General features: G+C 44.1%; 1 protein-coding gene across 4 annotated transcripts in view; it reads right to left on the bottom strand.

The window, feature by feature from the left end:
* The window catches only part of LOC139754619 (uncharacterized), a 441,804-nt gene that overhangs the window by 68,952 nt on the left and 349,779 nt on the right, over positions 1 to 23,073 (bottom strand). Inside the window, exon 1 of one of the 4 annotated variants that reach the window (XM_071672086.1) lies at positions 5,756 to 5,794. The exons of the other annotated variants lie outside the window; for them this stretch is intronic. Coding sequence (XP_071528187.1) covers positions 5,756 to 5,779 — 24 coding nt within the window. The 5' untranslated portion in view covers positions 5,780 to 5,794. Of the gene's footprint in view, positions 1 to 5,755; positions 5,795 to 23,073 lie in introns of those variants that run through there. 4 annotated transcript variants of the gene reach the window in all.

The following is a 23,073-nucleotide window of genomic DNA, read 5'->3' as shown; positions in this document are numbered from 1 at the left end:
CTTTTACACCTGTATCAAATAATGAAAACCTCTGTCTGTCCACACCCAGACCAGGTGTTCATCCTCCCCTCAAAGCTGGTCGATAAATGGGTACCAGGCTAAGCTGGTGTGTGTGTGTGTGTGTGTGTGTGTGTGTGTGTGTGTGTGTGTGTGTGTGTGTGTGTGTGTGTGTGTGTTATAAACATATATACTATTAAAAACATGGTACATCTATACAAGGTTAAGTGACGACACGACACCAGTGTAAAACTCTTACCCGGTACCACACACAGTCATCACGATGGTAGAGGACTCACAGCAGCGTGTGGAACTCCCACGTCCGGAGAATCTTATTATGGCTGACATTTCTGGCTTTCCACTTTCACTGCAGGATTCCTCGCTGTGGTTACGATTATAATTATTCGTCTCATTATCACAGGAGACCGAACCATGGAGCTTCCAGTTCAAGACAAGGTACAGTCCACCAGCGAGGCTGAGTTCTCCCAAATGTCATTGGATTAGTTTGGCTCAAATCGGAATTGATCCCAGAGGAGCCAAGGCCTATCCTCTTTCTCTCCTTAACGATCAATCAATCAATCAAACAACCTACCAGAGTTCCCCACCGTCACGACCATTCTTGCATAACGCTTGATCTCTATTTTAGCTCTGTTCATACAGCAGCAGCTCATCTGTTCCAACTTGATCAATCTTACTGTGACCAGTCCAACTGATGAAGCCGCGCTTCTCTGTACCTTGTTTTCCTCTGACTCAACCTCGGATGATTCAGTTTGTAATCCTCCGCCTCCCGTCTACTCCTACTGAACCTAAGCAGTGTATATTCTCCTCGTACAGGGTCCTCCAGGTACTCTCCCAGTTCCAGGTGAACAAGGAGCAATGGCTCAGATGGCAAACCTCCTTGAGTTTTATGGAGGTGTGCCTCTGAGCAGTCCTTCCTCGCCTATTTCGCCTAACAACCCAAACTTTCAGTTCCGTTTGGAAGCACGCCTTCGTGCAGGCCATCCCTATGATAGAAGACCTAACCTAACCCCTCCCACTGCCGTTCTCATTTCTGCTAAATCCAAAGTCTTTGAAACTCTCTTGCGCTCTCACTATTCACAGCGATGTTCCTCTGGGTTCTGTCCTATCGCCTCCTCTCTTTCTTCTCTCTACTTCTAAAACGCATCACTCTTTATCCTATCTCCTCCTCTCTTTCTTCTCTCTACTTCTAAAATGTATCACTCGTATGTAGATGACTCGATTCAATATATTTCACCTCATTTGTCCTCCCCTTCTCCCTTCAATACTCATTCTCTTTCTAGCACAGATCATATTTCCTATGTCAGTTCGGACCTGTGCACCATTTCAGAGGGCAAGCAGTGACCTTGTAAAACCTAACTGTACTACAACGCAATTTCTTCCTACATCTCTTCCTAAGAATCATTCGTTTCCCTCTGTTCCATTTCGAAACATAAATTCAATCCAGTAACAATATAAACATGTTGAACTTAACCATATCCTCCACTCCGACCTGGAGACCCCACATAATCAACACCACAAAATCTGCTTCTCAGAAGCTGGGAGATAGATGAACTAATTAGTCCTCCTGTGAGCAGCTATTTCATATCTGCAGGGGACTGATTCCGCCACGTATGGATTACTGCTCGTCACACGTCCCAGGGGAGGCTCACCCTCCACCTCTCTGTTCACTACAATGTAATCAAGAACGTTCTTATTTAATTCTCCCGACATCACCACCTCTACCCAACCTTCCCTCTCCGTACGCCGCTATGCTCTCTCTCTCTCTCTCTCTCTCTCTCTCTCTCTCTCTCTCTCTCTCTCTCTCTCTCTCTCTCTCTCTCTCTCTCTTTCTCTCTCTCTCCTACGCGTATAATTCAGGCCAGCGTTCTCGTGCACTGTCCGAGGTTTGGACCCATGGCACGCACTTGGCTTCTGCTCCCCACAGTTTCTGTGTGGAGACCGACCACGCTCGAGGACGAGCTGCCAGGATGCGCCCTTGTACCCTGCAAGACCTAAGGTGTGGAATTCTCTTCCTTCATGTGTCTCCCTCTCCTTACATAGCCATCATTCCTTTGAGAGTCAGGTTTACAATCACCTACGAAGCCCGGATGAATTCAGACTTTCTAAATTCATAAGTTTTCCCCATCACCCGAGACGGCCTTCACTCAGACATATCTATCCTACCTGTGTCATGTCGGTCATTCTGAAAAAGAAATGCAAGTTGTTATCCCTTCCATCACCGCCCACAACACGAGAGAAAACTGTCACGCGTGATCTTTGAACCCCAGGTTGGTCCAGTGGCCACAGGGAGTGGGGGGGGAAGAGAGACCGGAGCCAGATAATATCAATATTCATAACTATTAATCTTATCAGACGTCAGATTAATCTACCAGACCTCACGCGACCCGGAACTAGTCCGAGCTGAGGAAGGCTCTCCCCTGCTGCCCACCACCAACCAGCCTCCCTCCTCCAGGAGTGTCAGGTGGAGGTGCAGCCATCAATACTGTACACCCTGGGGTGCCGCCCATGACTCCAATTACATTATCTTCTTGTGGCCATTACTACCCATCTTAGTGACCATCTTCCGTTCAGCCTCCTGCACTAAATAATGATCATTTGAGCGCCTCCTTCGATATCAGCTCACACATAATAGGCGGCGAGGTGATAAATATCTGTTGTACAACATGGTGGTGATTGTAAAACAAGCTGGGTTCAATGTAGAACATGCCAGCGAGAGAGCAAGGAGGGAGGAGAGAGCTGGACGACACAGCCACAGCAGAGGTTGTCAGTCTTAATTGTGCTTCAAAGGTTGACAATCCTTACAGTTCTCCAGGTGGATCTTAGGGATACTTGAAACCTTACCTTCTCCCTCATAATCACATTAAATATATATATATATACACTTTTTTCATACTATTCGCTATTTCCCGCGTTACCGAGGTAGCGTTTATAACAGAGGACTGAGACTTTGAGAGAATATCCTCACTAGGCCCCCTTCTCTGTTACTTCTTTTGGAAAATTAAAGACGAGAGGGAAGGATTTCCAGCCCCCCAGCTCCCTCCCCTTTTAGTCGCCTTCTACGACACTCAGGGAATACGTGGGAAGTATTCTTTCTCCCCTATCCCTAGGGACAATATATATATATATATATATATATATATATATATATATATATATATATATATATATATATATATATATATATATATATATAAAGGAAGAAGTTAAGCACATACACAAAAAACCATCCAAAAATATAAAAACAAAAAAACAAACAGATTACATACCAAGTGCAAACACACACACAAACACAAACACACACATACACACATACAAACACACAGAACACCTACAGTATGGGAAGGTAGCCTGACGGCGGCGCAGCAGGGACTAGTGGGCTGCAGGTTGACCTGGCTGCCGTCCGCCTTGCTGCTACTGCCGAGGGAAGGCCGCCCCCACGCTCTGACCTTTACCCCCGCCACCTCCTCATCTCCCACAAGTCAAGTGTCTCGTCTCCCGAACACTCCTCCCACAAACTGACAGTTCTACCTACCTCCTCCTCATCATTCCAACACCCAAAGCCAACCAAGCTAATGCCTTTACTCCTAATGATTCTTTGACCAAAAAATTCTAATGAAAAACCTTTGAAAAGATGGTCCTCATGAGTCCTTACCATTGGACAAAAAGACTTTCTATCTTCACACCACATATGGTGTTATGGACAAAAGTAGTGTATATCATAGCATTACCAACTCTCTAACTCTTCACACTGACCTTACAGCTGCTTTTGATGCTGCCAATCAACACGTATTCCTGTATGAACTTACCATTATGGATGTTAGGGGCTGGCTTTTGCTCTGAATCTCTGGCTTCCTCTTCAACAGAAAGTCATCTGTTCTGTTTTCAGGGACACACAGGTGAAATCTGAGAGTTCCGACCACGGTACCCTGCAGGGTGGTGTACTGAACCCCATCCTGTTTAATAAATGTCCTTCTTCAGTCTCTTCCCATGAATACTGAACACCGTAGTGCTGGTTATACTGACGTCATCATGATCAACACCTCTTAGTACCATAGTACTCTCACTATTCCCAGCCATGTATTATATCAGATGCCTGTGAAAAGTTAAGGCTTGTCACATCTACTGACAACACCAAAATCTTCAACAGATGCCCGCCCAAAAGAAGGGGTGTCATCAGAATAATTCGGATGAACAATGGATCACACACTGATCATGCAGGAAGGTTCCGGTTTCTTGGATTAGAAGTACCAACATTTGGAGCTGTTGTGACCAGAGTTCACCACCAATGTGGAGAAAAAGGCTTTACGTTCTCGTGGCTGCAGCTGGCCCCAGTCCACATTTTGGGGCCGATGTCAGAACAGTAGTAACGATGCACACTGCAAACACCCGTTCTCTTAATGATATTAATACTTCGCCTTGTCTTGTTCTAGCGCCTGGTACAAGGACTGAGCAAATACAAAATGAAGCTACGAAAAATTACTCTCGACTGCCGACAACAGATTCTATACATGAAGAAAGAACTTGGGACTTACTGGTATCAGTGAAAATGATTGAAATCAGATCTTCTAAATGGGATCCAAATGTTTAGGCAAGCGCATCCTAACCCATGGACAAAGGCCTTCCAGACCTTCTCAGACGGAAGACATCCGTCGAAATGGGTCACTATGACTAGTACTGGACTCGAGACTGTACAGCACTCATGAACCTCATCATATGAGACAGCAATGGCACTATGCAGCCTCATTGGAAACCAACCTCTCTGATATCCGTGTTATCACCTTTCCTCCACTGCCCCAATACAGGATCACAGCCCGGGTTAACGTCAAAAGTTAATACTGACGTACGTGATTACATCGTCACCATCAACAAAGAACATGATCTCTTATAGATGATATATAAATATGGTTCCCTGCCACGAAGACCTGGTGCTACTGGCAATGTATTTGTTGCAACATGTACCGACGGCTTTTACCGAGAACCAGGAGCTGGGCTCAACCATGAGTCATCTACCCTCTAAACTTGACTGTCTGTTGTCATCATGGTCCTTAACCATGTTAAAAAGATATGACTGTCAGTGATTCTCTCCCACAACAGCTGCACTATACTCACATGAACAGCACTGTAATATGCTTGTACCTGAAGCTCGACACAAGTAGAAAGAATTTCAGTTTCTTTGGATTCCTTCACAGACGTGTGGCTCAGAATGTGCGACAAGTATAACATATTAGCAAAAACTTTCACCTCGAAATATGAAATTGATTATCCCACGGGTCTACCTCCAAGTACGTAGTCTTGAACAATCGTTCAGAGAGAGAACATGAACAATATCTTGCTGATTTACGACCAAAAGAAACCATCAACACAAGCAGATCCATTTACCATTATAACCGCATGCAAGAAGAACCATATATGTAGGGTTCCAATCAAGGATCAGTGGGCACCTTGGGGTTACGACCCGATTCAGGCTCGCGGGGGTTTACTGCTTCTGTTGATAATGAAGAGACCAGATATGGAGTGCCAACAAAGCAACTCTCATCCCGTGCAACATGATGTATCCGACTTGTCAAAATAGTGAGTTCAGAGATGTTTGCTACCGAGCATTACAAGATATGTGCAAACACGTTATCCATAAAAATGTTCCATCTCAGGCACTTGAAACGTATCCATACTTTGCCTAGTGTATATTTAGATACATAATGTAATCATTGTTCTTCATTGCTTTCTTAAGTTCACTTACCGTGTAAACTGCAGAGCAGTTCATTCAGCGCTGCCCACATCCTTGTCAACATTTTCCTGACAGTGCGACTTACAGTGTAACTCGGTCATGAAGGAGCAGGCCCTGGGCATCCTGTGTATCACATTCTGCGAGCCGCCACCGCCCACACGATGGGTGACAGTGCACAAAAAAATTCGCGGCTCTTCAGACTAAGATCGAAGAATCAATTCCCAAGTCAATGTCGCACCTCCCAGACACACTCACCTCACCATCCCACTTATGCACCCGGCACGAGCCAGCGTCTCACACCACCTCAAAACTCAGGCTCACGGTCATCCTGCGCTGAGAGCAGTCGGGCCACACTTGGTGTTATCAGCACAACAACAAACAAGATATGTGTTTCGTTACGTATGACACTCAGGCCGCCGACGTGTACGGTCAAAATACGAAGCGATCCAGTACACGGTTACCGACTCAAGCTAAGGTGAACATACACACGCGCGCGAGCGCACACACCACCTAATACGACGACGATCTTTTGATCAGCGAAATATAAACAATCACACACCTCCAGCACCGTGTGCAGACGTGCGTGCGTGCACACGAGCGGCCGCTGCCCTCAGTAAATGCCAGCCGGATACCGTCCAGGACACAAACATGGAAATGTGTCATGTTGGATGAATGTATGGTGTCTTCACGTGCAGACAGCACCACGTCACTGTCCACATTGTGCACGGCAGGAATGCAACCTGAGAGAGAGAGAGAGAGAGAGAGAGAGAGAGAGAGAGAGAGAGAGAGAGAGAGAGAGAGAGAGAGAGAGAGATTTCGTCTGTATAGTCCAGAGTGAACATCGAGGGAGACAGTACCGGGAGACAAGTGACCCACAACCGTTGTGGGACGACGACGAAGGTAAACAAGAAGCAACAAGGTTGTTAACATGAGACGTCAACCACTGCTACAAGACGCCACTAGATGCACACAGACCACTGTGGTGGTGTGGCCATACCGCCCCAGGAGACCACTGTATGGTAGGAGGGAGGGTCGCCCACCACTGTACTTGTCAAGTGGATAAACGGACAGTGAGGGGAGGGGCAGGGGGAAGGTACCAGGAGGCCACCCAAGGGGAACAGGACATGAGGACGCTGGTGGGGAGATACGCCACTTTCTATGGCACGACGTTCGTACGCATCCGGCTCTTCCCGTAAGAATGTCATGGGAAAGCGAGTCAACACGCACCTCCTCCTCCCACCTCCTCCTCCCACCTCCTCCTCCTCCTCCTCCCACCTCCTCCTACCTCATCTCTCTTCCTCCTCTTACTTCACCTCTCTTCCTCCTCTTCTCCTCCTCCAAACTCTCCTCCTCCTCCTCCTACCTCACCTCTCCTCCGGCCATCACTGCCTTAAGCACTGTACAGACACATGTAGTAGTTGTCCGATACAACTAACATCTGTGAGTACTGTTTGTGTGTTGCGGGTATGTACACATTAGTGGTATCCTCTAACCTAATCTTATATATATATATATATATATATATATATATATATATATATATATATATATATATATATATATACATATTCCATGTCTTAGCCTGATGTGCACACACACACACACACACACACACACACACACACACACACAGCCCCACAAAGAAGGATGAACTGCTGGGTTGTCTGTGGCGCTGGTTGCCACGTCCGGCACTCTAACCTGACCTTGGTCCGTGAGACAGATGGGTCACAACGCTAACCACTGTGTGTAATGATGACCTCTATATTTGCACAGTGTGGGAAGAAGGAGGGGGGGTATACATTCGTGTGTGTAATGACCTATTTCTAGCTACCTAGTGTACAGCATGAGGAGGGAGTTCTACACTCGTGAGGCCTCTTCTCCCGAACCTAATCATACAACTCATCCAACTTCTTCATTGCTATTCACGTTCACTCTCTCATCACTCGGTTTATTCCACTCATCCTCTACTCTTATACTATAAACATACTCCTTAACATCTTTCCTCACACGTTTCTCGCTACATTTCATGTTATACCATCTGTCGACGTCACCCACCTGGTTTAAAACTTAAAAGATTGTGATCAAGTTACCCCTTACTCAATAATCTTCCATAGAAGGCAAATCAATGGCCCTTCCCAGTAACTCAGCTTTTAATCATGGAGCCATCTTTGTTGCCCTCCTCTGGCCCTACTCTTTTTAATTCTCTGTGCTTCTTTAAGTGTGGTGGCCACACCTGCGAAGCATAGTCTAGTCCTGGCCTAACGGAGGATGTGAACACCTTGCCAAATACCTCCTCACCCATACGTCTGAATGCAGTTTTAATAAATACAGACAGACAGTTCTTACGATTTATAAGTCTAAGATTAGGCTTTGGCGATAGGTGAGCTCCTCTCACACACGTGGTCACGTACACGTGTTACACAAACGAGCATGTTCAACCAAACACGTATCAGTACCAACTGACTCGATGAGACACAACAAAAATGAATAAATAAATAAATAAATGAATAAATAAAATATTTACATATATATATATATATATATATATATATATATATATATATATATATATATATATATATATATATATATAATCACTTCTCGCGGCTTAGCGGGGTAGCGCTAGAAACAAACCCTTCATGCACGAGTATAGGACCCCTGCCTGGGTAACGTAACGCCGTGTTCGAGGGCTGTACCGCCTTGTGCACGGAGCGTAATGTGCTCGAACATCGTACCGTCGTGCTCTACAGGTAAGCCGACTATCCTACTACACTCTCCGCTGACACAAGCGTCTGGATGTATGTTACAATGAACCGTACCGCGAACAGGGCTCTCACGAAGCTGGTGCTACCCGGCCACTATGTCCTCCGACATGCAGGTCGAGCCGGGTCATGGTAACCCCACACTGCTGAGCCAAAAAGTAATTCCACCGAACTAGCACATGAGGCAGGAGAAGCAGGGTGACCAAAACAGTTTTATACACACACACACACACACACACACATATATATATATATATATGGCAGCGGAAGTGGATCATAGGGTGGGGGAGGGGGCGAAAATCCTGGGAGCCTTGAAGAATGTGTGGAAGTCGAGAACATTATCTCGGAAAGCAAAAATGGGTATGTTTGAAGGAATAGTGGTTCCAACAATGTTGTATGGTTGCGAGGCGTGGGCTATGGATAGAGTTGTGCGCAGGAGGATGGATGTGCTGGAAATGAGATGTTTGAGGACAATGTGTGGTGTGAGGTGGTTTGATCGAGTAAGTAACGTAAGGGTAAGAGAGACGTGTGGAAATAAAAAGAGCGTGGTTGAGAGAGCAGAAGAGGGTGTTTTGAAATGGTTTGGGCACATGGAGAGAATGAGTGAGGAAAGATTGACCAAGAGGATATATGTGTCGGAGGTGGAGGGAACGAGGAGAAGTGGGAGACCAAATTGGAGGTGGAAAGATGGAGTGAAAAAGATTTTGTGTGATCGGGGCCTGAACATGCAGGAGGGTGAAAGGAGGGCAAGGAATAGAGTGAATTGGATCGATGTGGTATACCAGGGTTGACGTGCTGTCAGTGGATTGAATCAGGGCATGTGAAGCGTCTGGGGTAAACCATGGAAAGCTGTGTAGGTATGTATATTTGCGTGTGTGGACGTATGTATATACATGTGTATGGGGGTGGGTTGGGCCATTTCTTTCGTCTGTTTCCTTGCGCTACCTCGCAAACGCGGGAGACAGCGACAAAGCAGAAAAAAAAAAAAAAAATATATATATATATATATATATATATGCTTGTTTACCAATGGCGTCCTAGCAACATCTCTCCCTTGTGTATCAACTGACTGCTACATCTCTTTCTTGTGTCTCCCCTGATGATGTGATCAATACACGAAAAAGCACTTGGGAACTTATCGTGTTGTATTTTTCCTGTGGATTACAACCATTTACTGGGTCACGCGCACTACTGCCATAATCTGCAATATATATATATATATATATATATATATATATATATATATATATATATATATATATATATATTTTTTTTTTTTATATACCTCGTGCAAATGTGGGTGTTGCTGACGGATCGGCGTGAAGTTGTTGTATCAACAAAGTTAGGGAATATAAATCTAATGCATATTATCTCTAACAATAAGAAATGTTATCATAGTTTCAAAATATGAAGTAAGAGTTTAATACTTCTCCTTGCTTGGGTCTTGGGTTCTTACAAACCAGACAGCGTGAAGTTAAACCAGCCCTATTTTTACCACGTTAATCAAAACATTAAAACCTTGGGAAAAGATTCTGTTCTAGTAAAACAGAAAAGAATTAAATGAAAATCTATTTCATTTTATTGAAAGAATAAACCTTAGCAAGATATTGTGAAGAGAAAAAACTGACAACCATCATCTTTTGATGACTATATCTGTACGATAAGTGAGAGAGATTTACACTCATGTTGGCATGTCTGACACGATGTCTTAACATTATAACGTTCACACACACACACACACACCATACACTGCTCTCTGTTGCAGCGTTAGTTTAAACGATTACATTTTCGTCACTGAAGCTGGTGCCTGCCTTAATTCCATCTGCTACCGTCCGTCGTCCTTGGCGCGTGGACACATGCGTCAGAGCTTGGTCTTGGGCGGCAGCAGTATCCCGGGCAAGTCCCTCCACCACTTGATAACAAAGAAGAGGATGCGAGTAGCGAGAGGCGTGGCCTCTACAGGAGACACAATGTGGGGGTTGTAGTTCCTGTTCGAGCGGCTGGCTGGCTGGTGGGCAGGTGTTCCTGGTACTGCGCCGCCACCCCGCCCCCCGCACATCACTTTCCATGTCGTTTCTCCCAAATACACATCCTCGACGACGACGATGGCTCGGTACTCCACCGAGAACGCGGAGTGCTGCCACCTGCGAAGCCACCTCAGTATTTTTCCACGTCAGCATTACGATCGTCATCTCAAAAAAAAAAAAAAGCCTGCGTTAGACACACGTTAATCTCGGAGCTTTTATCGTGCTCCAATAATGACACGTTGAAATGAGAGGATACAGCGACTACAGGATCACTGGAGATTTAACGGCCCGACAATTTCTCCAGCGCCGGTATGTATGCGTGTGAGAGACGTCAGCACACGCCACCAGCACTACGACTGTGGGGGAGAGAACACCTGTACTGGGTGGTGCCATCGCAGGTCCTGCTTCTCTCTTCGCTGCAGTACTCATCGACCAGTCTGTGTCCATCACAGGAGAAGTTTCGGACTTCGTTTTATAATACGGTGCGTTGTCCTTCATTACACTAACACCAGGTTGAACTGGTGGCTCATCTTAATTCTTATTGCTTCAAAACTTTATATATATATATATATATATATATATATATATATATATATATATATATATATATATATATATATATATATATATTATCCCTGGGGATAGGGGAGAAAGAATACTTCCCACGTATTCCCTGCGTGTCGTAGAAGGCGACTAAAAGGGGAGGGAGCGGGGGGCTGGAAATCCTCCCCTCTCAATTTTTTTTTGATTTTCAAAAGAAGGAACAGAGAAGGGGGCCAGGTGAGGATATTCCCTCAGTGGCCCAGTTCTCTGTTCTTAACGCTACCTCGCTAACGCGGGAAATGGCGAATAGTTTGAAAAAAAAAAAAAAAAAAAAAAATATATATATATATATATATATATATATATATACATATATATACATATATATACATATATATACATATATATATATATATATATATATATATATATATATATATATATATATATATATTATGGTATTCCATGTGTGGCGAGGTGGCGATGGGAATGAATAAAGGCAGTGTGAATTGTGTGCATGGGTATATATGTATGTGTCTGTGTGTGTATATATATGCGTACATTGAGATGTATAGGTATGTATATTTGCGTGTGTGGACGTGTATGTATATACATGTGTATGGGGGTGGGTTGGGCCATTTCTTTCGTCTGTTTCCTTGCGCTACCTCGCAAACGCGGGAGACTGCGACAAAGGAAAATAAATAAAAAATAAATATATATATTAAGACTTGTTATGTGTAATGAACATACCTTACTGAAACCAATAAATACATCTTCTTTCTTAAATATTAGTTGTAAATCTAACATAAATAATGTCATAATGACATATACTTAAGACTATAATGGATATGATTGAGAGGAAATTCCCCTAACCTGAAGCCGGAGCTAACGTTAACAGTCATTAGTTCAAATGTCATTTATTTTTTTTTTTCTGAGAGAAGGATTGTGCCCTCAATAGGGTGAGGCTGCTTGTATCACAATGGTACCACTATTAAGGCTTCGTAACAATTCTCACATCACTGCCAAAGCTGAACAATAATGCGTGATCTATTAACGTACCAATCTTACAGATCATATAAGACTTGCCATCTTCCAAACTTAATGTATAATGCTCGAGTGCATCGTTGTTTTCCTCCGCTAGACACATCTAATATACTTGATCTTCCCCACAAACTTATGCCGTGTTCACCTCCACAGTGGACACGACAGTTCATCTCGTGGGGCACGGTGGTGCCTGGCCATCATCATCCCCACATCCATGACACATCTTTAGCCTCATGGTCATACAATCTCTGTCTTGTAATCATTATGTGTGTTACGAGGCGAGGGTTTCACACTCGTGTTGCCCGCCTCTTAACCTTGTCTTCATATCTTTACCCCTATATGTACACACACACACACACACACACACACACACACACACACACACACACACACACGCACCAACCTGAGGCATGTGTTAGAAATGTGACAATAGTTTTGCTCCTTCCGTAAAGGAAGACTTGATCGTTTCGTACAATGAATACATCATACCATACTTGGAGGACCACTTGGTGACCAGAGGTGTTCAGTACCATCAGCTGATGACTGCTATACTACAACTGGCCTCAAGACACAGATGCAGATGCACTGCATGATATAAACATTAGATATAAATAAGGGAAAGGTAAGGAAGCATGCAGAGTTCCCTTGTGGATACAGCCACGTAACAATGGAGGCAGCAGACTCTGCACAGATAACGTAACTCTCTGGGATCATGTTGCTGACGATCACAGACCCATCACCTTAACTTGCCGGTAATTCTCTCTTTAAAGACAGCCTGTCTGATATCAGTTTAATGTCCCATTTCTGTCAGGTATTCCTGGAGTCTAATCCTATGAAACAAATCCATTTCTTCTCCGTGGTTTGAGCGAGGTTATCACCATGGTGGAGCAATTGTGAAATACCGGGTCTTCCAGCTGTGAACATCGAAGCTGTCTCAGCTTTGTCTGGTGTTCACTCCTCACACAGCTGGTCTTCTTGATCCTCTCCCAAAAGCTTGATGACATGGATGACGGCACAACCGGACTGGAGGTTTTACGGTCAGCTGCACTGCCTTCCTAATGTATTAAGAGACATTTCAGTGGTTTTCACACTCACCAAGATGTCACGTCGGTCAAAACTATTGCAAGGTACTGATGAGTACCTTTTCCATAACTCCAGGATGAGGGAAAAGTAATATCTGATATACCTGGTACGTCTGTCATTCAGGGAATACCACTCAGGTCTGGTTCTCTTGGGAAATCAGTCTTGCAAATGTCTGACGGTTCACTGAACACCGAATCGTATTGTATTCTGAAAATTCCACACACTTGTCATGCCTGCATGAATCTTCCTCTTTATGTCTCGGACCAACGCTGAATATAATCTTGGACTTAATCTTCGTAAGAAAAAAAATATATATTTAGGCTTGTCTTCTGTGTTGCTGCAGCTAATCGTCCCTCGTGCATAACATGACTTTGAAATGTTTTAAATTTCTACTGTGGATCTGATTTCATCTTGAGACCTGAGCCTCCTGTGGGTGGAGTGCCAGGACGGCGGGTAACAAGGGAACTACCAATCATGTTCGTTCGTCTATTTGAGGATCCTGGTTCACAATCCATTTCGATTCTCATATTCTACTGACCTTTGTGGCAGGCATGATGCACACTGAGAAACGAAGTGACTGCTTTTCCCATGAACTGGTTTGGGGACCAAGTTACTCGTATTGTTATCCCAAGGAATGACACCTCATACCTTGGATGCTCTCTGCCCAGTTTCTGAGGCAGTCAGTTGGTGAAGCAACGAAACCAGAACATTCCCTCACGGTGGTCAGCGCTGGGGGGGGGGGGAGAGAGAGAGAGAGAGAGAGAGAGAGAGAGAGAGAGAGAGAGAGAGAGAGAGAGAGAGAGAGAGAGAGAGAGAGAGAGAGTGTCCTAGGCTTATTATTCAGGGCCTTCGAGATTCATCATGTGATCCAGTAGGTTGTTCTCGGAAACAATGATCAATCTATTCCTTCCTGAATATTGAGTCCCTCTGCCTGTTGGTTCTGGAGTTGTTGATCCAGCGTGTGCACTGCTACATACATACCCAGACACTTCACCACCTGGTTATCCTTCAATCACACTGCCACCTGAGAAATTTCTCAGCCACAACCAATGTTCCCAGTAGCTTTCCACGTCAGATGCGGTAGATTACGGTTGGGAACTCCCAGACTTGCACTGAAATTTCCAATATCTCTATCTTGCTTTACCTCATGAGGCTGAGAACTTAGCAGATTACACAACTTGGCAACTCTCTAAATTATAGTCTTATTAACAACTTTTACATATCAGACCTGAACATGATGGAATAACCCCAACGATCATCCAGTCTGAACTCACGGGCCTCCAACTTACCCCACACATTCACTACATATACTTCCAAGCTCTGTCATGTGTATACTCTCGAGTGCGTAAACCGGTACGTCCAATTTCCATCCTGTTTTTATTTGTTCAAGTACATATATGTGTTACCAAGTACGTTATACGGTATGATCTATGGTAATCATAACACACATACCCACGCACACCCCGACTTACTGCATCTCTCTCTCTCTCTCTCATGGGTAATGTTTTTAGTTCACACACCTGGTCCTTGACCCCCTGTGTACATAAGCCAGGCTTGGAGTGGCCAGGAAATCAACATTCATCACCCCCCACGCACTCGGCGCTTGCACAATAAATATTCAAGCTCTTACGACTTAAATAACCCTTAGTCAAATACTGTGGGAGAGAGACTCAGGGACCTCTGCAACATGTTGTATGTCACACTCACACAACTGGGGAGAGTTGTCTGGGTAACCTGTCACTCTCACACGACTGGAGAGTGTGAGTACCTGGGTCATCTGTCACTCTCACACTAATGGAGTGTTGTGTGAGTAATCTGTCACTCCCACTACTGGAGAGTGCTGTCTGAGTGTCTGGGTAACCAACCTCTCAACTCGGACGCTCACTATACAGCAGTTGGCTAGCTCTGCCGTGTATCACTGTCTTGTCCTGCCCCCCATACCCCTCCCTTCTTATCAGGCCACATTAAAAACCCTGCCATTGTCCGCTGGTTATCAAGACAATTGGTCAAGGTCGCGCCCGCAGGCCGCTTACGTCATGCCGAGGTGGGACGCGTTAACTATACTGCCAGCGTTAACCGAGGGTGAGGGTTTCCGATACTCTTTAACCTCGCCAGTGACCACTTCATCAACCAGACCACTGCTGCTGCTTCTGTGAGGGGCTCACATACTCCCCGTGTGTCTAGCGTGAAGAAGAAAATTCTACAACGAGCTCTCAAGTTATACACCGGCTGCATCCTGGAGTCTCCTCCCGACCTTCCTTGTACTTCTGGGGGGAGCAGCAGACCAGCGATACGTCTCGGCCATCACCTTGACACTCTCCTGTCATTTCGAGTAGTCGTGAGATTTATCCTGCACACTCTACCATGTCTGTCACCGCGGAATCATTTTCACGGACACGTGACGAACATATCGGCATTTACACTGCGTACCTCCCTCGCTCCTCCGTCATGGAGGAGGTGATCAGGTGGCAGGATCAGAGAGAGGGAGCGTCGTCTCCATGTACCTCAGCAAGTCACCACACTGCCACAGTAACGTTCGTATACACCGACTTCTAACGGTGGAAGGAGCTGTATTTCAACATTCTCACGTCCGGGTTGCCGTCACTATCTAATGATGTTACTTGGTTATCACCATCACTGATAAGGTGAATACCAGCCTTGTCATGCTCGTGCCAGACCACGTCACATGACCAACCCTAAACCCTTTACTTCCCTTTCTAAACCTCCTGACAGCGAAGCTTCGATCCTTCTCTCCACTGTTTCCGTATTATATTTTGTCGCTCCTCCATTGACAAGATATGTCTCTCTTCTTTAAGCATATTCCTATTTTCTGTATAAATTCTGTTTCAACAATGGACGATTCATTTTTTCAATCATTATTTTCTACTACTTCTGTCATTGGCGGCGAAAGATTAGACAGCTTCTACTTTCATCAACGTTTGGAGGGAGGAAGCCCAAAGCTTCACTTACTTGATTTAGTACACTCTGGGATCGATGTTTTAGAGAATGGATGATCGAAAGTCTTACTACAAGAGTTAAGGTGGCAGTGTGAGCTCCGTCTCCCGGTCAGGTCGGCAGGGTACCTCAGCCGGCGTCTGGGGATACCATACCGGCAGATGTCTTTTCATTCTGTGGCTCAGCAACGGGATTGTCCTGCTCCCCGGCCTTGCTCTATGTCACGGTGAACTGAAGAGTCACCAAAGCAGATGGGAAAGGTTTTCAAGAGTGTTAGGCATGCGAGGAAAAAAGACCGAGAGCTTTAGAGGTATAAAGCTTCAGTTATGCGGTAAGATTACAGTTTAGGGGCACCACATTACAGTTTAGGGGCACCACAAGGCTAACTCATGGATTCAGAGGTAAAGCCTATCAACACAATATTCTTTTTTTATACTTAGTAAAAGTAATAGACCAGGGGAGCATCATGTTACATTTCTTCCCTATTAAATGAGATATGAAGGGTATGATGATCAAGTAAAATGTCAAGTCAAAGCATGTGATACTGTTGTATATCAACAGAACCTTTAAAAACCTAAATCAACTCAAGTAGGGCCGAGATATACCTCAAGTACAAATACAACGAGGTCATCCTCTTTCTGCCATACATATGGTTGCATGCAGTTAGAAGTAAATACACTTAGCATTAAGCACACAAAGTGAACTGAGTTCCGAGGAACCCAATACAGATGTCATTATCATATTCACTTTTTTCTTTATCAACATCAAAAACATTGTAAATCTGGATAGTTTGGGATAGCCGAGAGAGGTTTGCATAAGTACCATTGATATCTTAACGTCTTTCCTTTGCTTTGCTCTCACATTTTCCTCCATTATCTTAACCCCAACCCCCCTACATACACACACACACACACACACACACACACACACACACACACACACACACACTCACAATTACGATCATCATCTATTTCTGAAAGATGAAATGTAATGCTCCAAATGACGTTCTCCCTGTCTGAATCATCTGTACTAAGTCTACGGAGTTTAGTCGTATGCATTTACCCCTAATCCCAAAGTTATTTCTGTGGTGCCCCTAAACTAGGACGTCACCAGTTACGCTGCCCCAATAGGATATCCGGTCTAAATATGGGTTTGCAGACCATGTCAGTCGGTGTGTCCAACGTTCACACAGCTTACAATTCTCTCTATAATGGTAATAATAACCCGTATTGCAGCAGTGGTCAATAGTTCCCTCTTGCTTTGCTCACTCTGTGAATGGCTTTTACTTTAACACAGGAGTGCGTACTTCTCACGGTGTCTACATACAGTATATGCTCTATACATCCCTCACTTAGCTATTATGAAAACAAGACCCAAGAGTAAGTCTGACCTCAGAATAAGTATGACCTCAGAGTAAGGTTGGTCCCTAGACTAAGTCTGGTCCCACAGTAAGTCTGGCCCCCAGAGTAAGTCTGGCCCCACAGTATATCTGGCCCCAGAGAACCCCTGGCCCCACAGTAAGTCTGGCCCCAGAGAAAATCTGACCCCATAGCCTGATCCATGAGTAAGTCTTGACCGCCCAGAGTAATTCTACACCAAGATCAAATCTAGCCCGAAAAAAATACTCTGTCCCCAGAGTTGGTCTAACCCCAGAGGGAATATGACCCCAGCGGTAGCCTGACCCCAGGGAAAGACTGGCCCGTACTGGGGTGCGGGGCTGGCAAGTGGGGACGTGCTTCACATACTTGCAAAGACATCCTGACCATCTCACAGGACAGGACCGCCAGAAGTCCCCTCGGGAATTACTATTTTTTATATATACATATTCGCCATTTGACGCGTCAGCGAAGTACCGTTCGAAAACAGATAACTGAGTCTTAGAGTGATAACTCCTCACTTGGCCCCCTTCTCTGTTCATTCTTTTGGAAAAGTGAAAACTGGAGGGTAGGATTTCCCACCACCCGCTCCTGCCCCCTTTAGTCGCCTTCTACGACACACAGGGAATACGTGGGAAGTATTCTTTCTCTCCTATCCCCAGGGATAATAATAATAATTCTAACAAATTATCATCTAACTATTATTATCTTATAATCATTATTATCAGTGTTATTACTATCTATCCTTTTTTCCATACTTCATCACTATTTCCCACGTTAGCGAGGTAGCGCCAATAACAGACGAAGGAAGGCCGCATCCGCTCACAATCCATTCTCTAACTGTCAGTGCAATGTATAAAAACTACATCTGGCCCCAAAGTAAATCTGACCCAAGACTGGAGTAAGTTTTATTATCATTATCATTATTATTATTATTATTATTATTATTATTATTATCATTACTATTAATACTATTATTATCATTATCATCATTATTAATACTATTCTTATTATCATTACTATTATCATTATCAAAATGCCCGCTGAAGAACCAACTGCGCCATCATAATACCTTATACCGCACACTGCCTCCTATTATAGAACAACAAAGACTTATAAAAAAAAAAGCCATGAACATAAAAAGATGATTACAAAGTAATTATGAAGTAATTAATAAACTTATTTTCATCCAAGGAAATGAGGTAATCAAGCTGATATAAAGTGGTCCTTTGGGTCTGCTCTGTGGTGGAGCCAATTTTGTGGCGTGGCTCCTCTTGTTTTGGGCTGGTAATGTGGTAGGTGAACATATTACCTCACTTAATTGAGGGTCTGGAGCAAGAGTGGTATTTCCCTGGGGTTGGTTGGTTCCACCCTGGTGAGGAGCTGATGGACCGCTGGTATGTCCAGTATCAGGTTATACGTTTGTATGTACATTTCATGATAAGGTGAGGGGGCTTATTTCTGATCTACTCCGTATCTTCGGAGTCGCTTCTTGAACCTGCTGTGCCGACCAGGCGGGAGCCGTCAACATATCGACATAATGTACGTTGGCATCTCTTATTTTCATCCTCTTATCTAATAATATATATATATATATATATATATATATATATATATATATATATATATATATATATATATATATATATATATATATATATATATATATATATATATATATATATATATATATATATATCTTTCTTTCAAACTATTCGCCATTTCCCGCGTTAGCGAGGTAGCGTTAGGAACAGAGGACTGGGCCTTTTTTGGAATATCCTCACCTGGCCCCCTCTGTTCCTTCTTTTGGAAAATTAAAAAAAAAACGAGAGGGGAGGATTTCCAGCCCCCCGCTCCCTCCCCTTTTAGTCGCCTTCTACGACACGCAGGGAATACGTGGGAAGTATTCTTGATCCCCTATATATATATATATATATATATATATATATATATATATATATATATATATATATATATATATTTATATATATATTTATATATATATATATATATATATATATATATATATATATATATATATATGTATATATTTTTTTTTTTATATTTTGTCGCTGTCTCCCGCGTTTGCGAGGTAGCGCAAGGAAACAGACGAAAGAAATGGCCCAACCCCCCCCCATACACATGTATATACATACGTCCACACACGCAAATATACATACCTACACAGCTTTCCATGGTTTACCCCAGACGCTTCACATGCCTTGATTCAATCCACTGACAGCACGTCAGCCCCGGTATACCACATCGCTCCAATTCACTCTATTCCTTGCCCTCCTTTCACCCTCCTGCATGTTCAGGCCCCGATCACACAAAATCTTTTTCACTCCATCTTTCCACCTCCAATTTGGTCTCCCTCTTCTCATTGTTCCCTCCACCTCCGACACATATATCCTCTTGGTCAATCTTTCCTCACTCATCCTCTCCATGTGCCCAAACCACTTCAAAACACCCTCTTCTGCTCTCTCAACCACGCTCTTTTTATTTCCACACATCTCTCTTACCCTTACGTTACTCACTCGATCAAACCACCTCACACCACACATTGTCCTCAAACATCTCATTTCCAGCACATCCATCCTCCTGCGCACAACTCTATCCATAGCCCACGCCTCGCAACCATACAACATTGTTGGAACCACTATTCCTTCAAACATACCCATTTTTGCTTTCCGAGATAATGTTCTCGACTTCCACACATTCTTCAAGGCCCCCAGAATTTTCGCCCCCTCCCCCACCCTATGATCCACTTCCGCTTCCATGGTTCCATCCGCTGCCAGATCCACTCCCAGATATCTAAAACACTTCACTTCCTCCAGTTTTTCTCCATTCAAACTCACCTCCCAATTGACTTGACCCTCAACCCTACTGTACCTAATAACCTTGCTCTTATTCACATTTACTCTTAACTTTCTTCTTTCACACACTTTACCAAACTCAGTCACCAGCTTCTGCAGTTTCACACATGAATCAGCCACCAGCGCTGTGTCATCAGCGAACAACAACTGACTCACTTCCCAAGCTCTCTCATCCCCAACAGACTTCATACTTGCCCCTCTTTCCAAAACTCTTGCATTTACCTCCCTAACAACCCCATCCATAAACAAATTAAACAACCATGGAGACATCGCACACCCCTGCCGCAAACCTACATTCACTGAGAACCAATCACTTTCCTCTCTTCCTACACGTACACATGCCTTACATCCTCGATATAAACTTTTCACTGCTTCTAACAACTTTCCTCCCACACCATATATTCTTAATACCTTCCACAGAGCATCTCTATCAACTCTATCATATGCCTTCTCCAGATCCATAAAAGCTACATACAAATCCATTTGCTTTTCTAAGTATTTCTCACATACATTCTTCAAAGCAAACACCTGATCCACACATCCTCTACCACTTCTGAAACCACACTGCTCTTCCCCAATCTGATGCTCTGCCATATATATATATATATATATATATATATATATATATATATATATATATATATATATTCGCCATTTCCCTACCACTTCTGAAACCACACTGCTCTTCCCCAATCTGATGCTCTGCCATATATATATATATATATATATATATATATATATATATATATATATATATATATATATATATATATATATATATATATATATATATATATTCGCCATTTCCCGCATTAGCGAGGTAGCGTGAGGAACACTGTCGGTGATGGCGTCAATAAAAACATCACGGGACAGGTTGGATGTGTTGGGAATAGAATGCTTAAGGACAATACGTGGTATGAGGAGGAATGGTCGTGTGGGGGAATGAGAACATGTAAAGAAAGGTGTGGTCGCAAGATGAATATGACTGGCAGAGACTAAAGAGAGTGTGCTGAAATGGTATGGACACACGACGAGGATGAACGAAGAGACGCTGAGGCATATGATACGTGCACCACAGGTGGAGGAAGCTGGGTGTGGGTGTGGACCAAGAAGAGGTTTTAAGTCATGGGAGCCAGAACGTCCTTGAGGGTGGCAGGGTTGCAAGCGATGGAACAACTTTGAGCGATGGGCTAATGAGGCGGTCATGGGCACCCATGGTAAGGTCTTTGGGGCCTGGCTGTGGAGAAGGGGATCTAGATTCCAGGTACTGTACATGAGAACGTCAAAGTAAATGTGGGCGGATGAGGCTCTTCTGCTCCTGGCACTACCTCGACAAGCGAGAAACGTCGTTAGTATGAAATATATAACTATTACTATTATTAGAAAAGAAATGCTATCATTACTATTATCATTATTATTACTATTATTATTATCATTATTATTATTATCATTATGATTATCATTATTATTATCATTATTATTATTATTACTTGGAAGTATATCAATATCCATATCTTCCTGCTCATGTGTCTATTAGAGAGTATGGCAGCCCCTCCTGTGCACCACTACTGCTGGAGGAGGAGGTACTATATTTCTTGTCCCATAAATGAAGTAATATTTCAGGTTTTTGCCTCACCTCACCTCACCTTATCTCTTTGTTCCTCCAACTGAGGATAATCAAACTTTATTTTCTTTTTAATTTAGTTTGAAAAGATTTCAGTTCTCATTCCATCCTCGTAATTCTCCGAACACAGCACAATGCAGCTTCCATGTTTCATGAAGAACGTTAAATTACCACCTGAACAGACAGGTTCTTACACATGTTGACACCAAGTTCACGGTGCACATGCCTCCCGAGTGAGGGAGGGAGGGGATACACCGGTCACACGGCAACACAAACTCGTCTTGTGTGTTGCGGGTGGGTATAAGTTCCGCCGCTAACGCCAGATAACGTACTGTGTACACTACGCTTCTCCCGTGATCGGTACCGTGCCGTATTGCGTACGTTACGAAGGTCACCTACGTTGGTGACCTACCGACACTAGTGACCTACTGACGCTGGTGACCTACCAACACTGGTGGCCTACCAACACTGGTAACCTCCCAACATGGGTGATCTACCAACACTAGTGACCTACTGACGCTGGTGACCTGCCAATGTTGGTGGAATACCGACGCTGGTGACCTACCGACGCTGGTGACCTACCAACACTGGTGGCCTACCAACACTGGTAACCTCCCAACATGGGTGATCTACCAACACTAGTGACCTATCGACGCTGGTGGCCTACCGACGCTGGGGACCTAGCGACGCTGGTGACCTAGCGAGGCTGGTGACATACAGACACTGGTGACCTACCAACAGTGGTGACGTACCGACGCCGCTGGTGACGTACCTACCTCAGAATCATCCAAGTTCACCCGTGAACGTGCAACTGACACACAACAATTAGCTGATGTCAAAGCGGTCGTTATAAGAGGCACAGCCATCACGCTACAGCCACCTACATCATATGTTCATGAAGATCGTGATGCCAATAGCCGCTCCTACGTCGTGGCTGATCCACTTGGGGCAAGACAAACCTGAGCCTCAGTACAAGCTCGGGCGTAAAATCACAGCAGGAGCGGCGTCTCGCAACGGACAAGAATGTGAGGTGGGCATTC

Source organism: Panulirus ornatus, chromosome 17, assembly GCF_036320965.1.
Source record: "Panulirus ornatus isolate Po-2019 chromosome 17, ASM3632096v1, whole genome shotgun sequence".
NCBI lineage: Eukaryota > Metazoa > Arthropoda > Malacostraca > Decapoda > Palinuridae > Panulirus > Panulirus ornatus.
The sequence above is the reverse complement of the archived record's forward strand: the minus strand, read 5'-3'. Positions and strand labels throughout refer to the sequence as shown.